The 5093-nt window shown below is 36.2% G+C and overlaps 1 protein-coding gene across 1 annotated transcript; it reads right to left on the bottom strand.

Annotated features, from left to right (window-relative positions):
* Positions 1–2140: 2140 nt before the first annotated feature.
* Positions 2141–4423, bottom strand: LOC306885417 (cholecystokinin-like; the record flags this gene model as incomplete). The annotated part of the gene is made up of 2 exons (XM_079441909.1): positions 2141–2271; positions 4174–4423. The coding sequence occupies 2 exons, from the start codon at positions 4421–4423 to the stop codon at positions 2141–2143; spliced, it is 381 nt and encodes a 126-aa protein (XP_079298035.1).
* Between the last annotated feature and the right edge of the window lie 670 nt (positions 4424–5093).

Genomic DNA, 5093 nt, shown 5'->3' with positions numbered 1-5093 from the left:
TCTCATAAAAAAATTAAATAAAAATAAAAAGCTTTCAATCTAATGGTCCATAACTAAATGCTTCAAGTTATGAGTTCAACTTGTATGAATCTACAATTTTACTTTTAAGGAGCTTACTTTTAAGATAGTTTTGGTTTATTTAACATTTTGGTAACTGCGTTATTCCTCTACTTCCATTTCAGGACTTAACATGTTGAAAGAACCGTTAAATAGAAGCAAAGGTAAACTGAGGCAAGCGTTTTCCAAAATGGCGCGAAGAATTGAATGAGGTAAGCAGGTCTCATTGTTAATTTTCTCGGGTTGTTTGTTCGGAAGGAATGAACACCATCCGGCCCCCAGTTTTTTTTTAAGTGGCATTTGTTTTTTTATATATGTATCAGGCATGATTTGGACTTGATAGTTTTGGTCAGTCCGAATGTTTCCTCCCCTATTTGAAATGCAATGGGTTGCATTTCTCCTAACAAACTGTTTGGTATTGGTTCCTTCATATACAGGATGGCGACTAATCTCATTTCAGTTCTTGCCTACTTCAGACACTCTCTCCAAATTAAGTGTCTAAAGGAAAAAAAGAAATACCTGGGATTTCATGGTAATTGCCATGGGAACAGGACTGGAATTATTTCCACTGGAGTATTTCTCATAAACCACAAAGATGAATATCCTGAAGCAGGCATCATTTGAAGATGTTTCTTAAATTAGACTCATAAATATATGACTATTTTATGCACTGCAATGACTTTTCCACTGCCTTGGAGGCAAATCCATTAAGAGATGTTTTAGGGGGAAAATCCTCCTTATGAGATGTTCATCAGAGAATGTTAATCTCTGGTCACAAATAAGTAGCCATGTTTTGGTTCGTCCATTTGCGTCATCCAACCAGACACAAAATAACACAAACAATTGCTCATCGTTTTAAATGAGGGCAAGAAGTCAAGCTAAGGTACCAACAGTCTAACCAATGGGCCCAATGAGAAAGTTTTACTTTAGTGTCCCCAGTGTTCATTGTTCCTGCCCAGCAACAATACCGACTCCAATAACTTTATTCCCATTTGACTAAATAATGACATGCTGAATCCAATCCACTGGTGGTCTAATGTGATGTAATACGTCTTCGATGTTGGATTAGATCTATAATTGAGGGTTTGATGCAACTAACCCTCAATTACTGGTTCTTATTGGCCAGTATTTGATTACAGCTCAGTAGCATTTCGCCTTTAGTAAGGGTCAATGGAGGAAAAGGTTGATGTTTTGAATATGACCGTTCTGTCCAGCTCTTGGGCATATAAATATTGCCTAATTATAGTAGACAGTGACGTGCGTGTATGTGGCGGCTGACCAGTCTGAAGACATATGCGATATCCACTGCAGCTTGATGGTTGGCCTGTTATTATATAGAGAGGTCTATTGCATCTGTCTGTCTTCCAGTCTATTTCCGTCTCTGTGTGTCTGTCAAACAGAAATCTTTACTCTAGGACAGCGTATGAAGCTCAGTAAATCCCTTGAGTCTGCCTTGAAGTATAAGAAACCTTCTACCCTCTCTTTTTTAACTCTTTCCACTTTCTTTGTCTTTGTCTTAGTAGAGCATCTGAATAATTCAAATGGTCTTTTTTAACCAGAAATGCTTCCACTTAATGTTCCTTTAAAGCATTTCCTCCATTAATTTATTTACTCATTTATTGATTTTTCACTTTCTTTTCAAGCAAAGAGGCTTCCTGACAAAGCAGTTTGAGCCGCAAAGCCTTGTTAAGCCATTTGTCAAGCACTTTCTTCCATTAAAAACGAGTTCTTGTGGTTGCAAGCTATTTTGATGGACAAACTGCCAGAGTCTGTAGGATTTAAGGCCAAAGTTGAATGCTGACCTGATTTATTGAAAACTATTTTCATGAATCTGACAAGCACATCAGTTTAATGGTTCTCTTTATGCAAAAACCACTGCATGTGACAAATAAAATCAATGACAAGACTGAAAAACAGCAACAATACTTTGAGACTTTTTTGTCCTTTTTTTGCAAAATTAGGCATATGTGTATATTGCATTATACTGGTTTCTTAACAAATGTACATTAGAATAATAATAACAATAGTAGTAATAAATATACTCTTTATTTGTAGATGAGGAACCAGGTGATATATATGGGTTTTATGATGAATATTCATATTCCTCAGCACTCCGGCGGCCAAAATCCATCCAGCCCACGTAATCCCGATCTTTTATCCGGTGGTTAATGCTGTTTGCTCTGTTGTTCATGGAGGAGTTTCGACGAACAGAACCTAGGAGAGAAAGAAAGAAAGAAGTTACTGCAAAATCCCTTAACATCCTAAATATATAACCAGTAGTGACATGGTCTAAATATGTATAAGTAGAAAAAAAGTGGATTTCTATATATACACATCTCTGGATTTAGTTCCATTCGAACACTTATAAATCATCACTTTTAGATGCAGCTTTCTAACATCTCTTAGATAAAACCTCATTCTAATTGGCAAGATATCAATGAAGCCACTGTAGCCAGTTTTCTGTCACATAAATATTACTTAATTGAGCGATTGATGATGTTAATGGCAAAACAAACGGGTCAAGCCTGTTTCAAAAATATGTGAACTCTTGCTTTTTATCAGATGTGTCAAAATGGCATTTAAACAGTCAGGATTCTCTTGGCTTGCTGTGAATTGTAGTAATTATTTTTAATAGATGTGATTGGAAAAAAAATATTGAGTTGAGTGGCATGCCACTGTGTGTGGCAATGTTTGGGCAAAGTTTCAGCTACATATAGCATGTTAGGTGTCATTTAATCTGTTGTCAAGGGTGTGATACTGTTTGCAACAGATGGGAGACTTTTCTTTTAACACACTATACATACTATCATTTCTTTGAAATTTGTACAAGTTGTAGACTTGTTGTGACATGCTGACATGTGTGAAGCTTGCACCTCCTACTCACAATTATTAAAAGAGAGAGAGAGAGAGAGCTGACCTTAGTGAGAAACTGAGTACGTTGAGAAACTAGGACTCTCAATAATGGGATCAGTCAGTTCCCACTACACACACACACTGAATGTTTTCATCATGTACACACACATTTGTTGTTCTATCATGGTTTGGACATAAATACTGGGCTAATGATATTATCTGCCCCACAAACCTAAATCTAACTCTTGAAGAAAACCTTTTCGAATTTTAAACGTTATTTGTCTGTTTATTAAACTTTTCCTTTTGGAGACCATAAATGCTCCCCAATTTTTAATTGAGGTCCTTGTGGGAATATTTGGTCACTGTAATGTATGAAAAACCTGATCCACATACACAAACAGACATTACATGTGCTCCTTGTTTACAATTTAGTGTTTAATAAAATGTCATGTCACACTGAGCTTGCTTGTTCAGAGGTGCAATTCCCTGTTCCTGCGATTAGGAATGATAATATATCCCCATTGAATGGGAGACGCCCCAATGAGTGGTTTTGCAATTTAATGGTGCACACTTGACCCAAAAATATCCGCCCCTCGTACACCTCGGGCATAAACATGCTTGACTCAGCTGTGTTTGTGTTTGTCGATGCCCAGCAACGCTAACCTGGAGCTACTGTACAGTGCGTGACAAAGGTTTTCCTTTCATTATGTGGAAACCTGTAGATTCATGTAATGATTTTACCTGCTTGTTTGTTATTTTACCTTCCTGTTGTTGTTCTCCTAAAATTTAACTTGCTCTAAATGTGTGTAGCACAATTTTTAATTGAGTATTTCTGTCTGTGTTGCGAACAATAAGCCAATTTGCATTTTAGATTTGTTAGCACTTATTAAAAGAAATAAGAATTTTTTGAAAGGAAATGCTGAGCTCATTTCAAATGAAGGCAAAAGAAACACTACGTTCGTACACAAGGACATACACTGAGAAGAAATAAGCAGGAAAGGGAGAGCAGAAGAGATGGAAACAAGGAGAAAGAGCAGAATGAAATGAATCTTGATCAGTTTGTCTGCCTCTTCTCCTTCCAGCTCTTTCTGTTGTCCATTTGTGTATGTACTGCAGTTTCTCATTCTGTGTTTCTATCCTGGTTACTGTGCAGAACACCAAGCATTTGCTGAAGCTCCGTTTTTTGGTTTTCAAGACGATTGAAAACCATTGTCATTCTTTCTGTCATTGTGGATCGTTGTCGGTCGTTCAAGTGTCTCTCACCTTTTTTGGAGATGAATTTGGCCAGCAGTTCGTTGAGGTTGGCACGGGTGTCTTGGTCTGTGTTGCCTGCTGGCTGCTGTTTGAGGTTGAGGCTGGTGGAGCGGACGATCCGGTGGTGCCCACTTAAACTGGCGTCCAGCTGCGAGGGGAGAGGGCTGTCATCAGTGTCAGGGGAAGAGGAGCGGGGCCGACCCAAACAGGAGGCAGAAAGCGCAGCCAGGATCACACACATGCACACCCCGCTGTTCATCCTGCAAATGTGAACGAGAGGAGGGCAGAGAGAGGCAAGCATGTTAAAAGAAATTGTTTTTCTAAGACTTCCTAGTTTTTTGCTGCCATACAATTTCATGCATTTTCTTTTTAAATTGTATTATTATTAAATGTATGTGCATATTTTTTGTTTTTACTTCCATAAAGTTTCATGTTAATTTCTTTTTTAAATGTTATTATTTTTATTCTGTCTAATATTAAATGTATGCGCACATTGTTTGTTTTTACTGCCATACAATGTAATGTTATTTTTTATTATTAATATTAAATTGATATATTTACTTGTATTGTTACTGATATACCGTTTAGTTTATTTAATTTATTATTTACTGATATACCGTTTATTTCATTATTAATTTTACTATAAATATCACATTTGGATTCTTATTTTAAATTTAAATTTAAGTAATTCATTAAAAAAATGATTTATCCTTTAAATTGAAATCAGTAATCAGTAAACAATTTTATTTGAGTTTTTGTCAACTCGGTGTAAAGGATGAAAGACATTTTAAGTCTAGTAAAAAATATTAAGTAAATCATTTTAGAAAGACAGGAAAGTTATCAAGCACCGTTTACAATTATCTTCTGTTACTCTAATGTTTGACTCTAAAGTTAAAGAATAGATAGATAGATAGATAGATAGATAGATA

The sequence above is a fragment of the Barbus barbus genome (assembly GCF_936440315.1).
Source record: "Barbus barbus genome assembly, chromosome: 19".
Lineage (NCBI taxonomy): Eukaryota > Metazoa > Chordata > Actinopteri > Cypriniformes > Cyprinidae > Barbus > Barbus barbus.
Note: the sequence above shows the minus strand (reverse complement) of the source record. Positions and strands in the feature narration are given on the sequence as shown.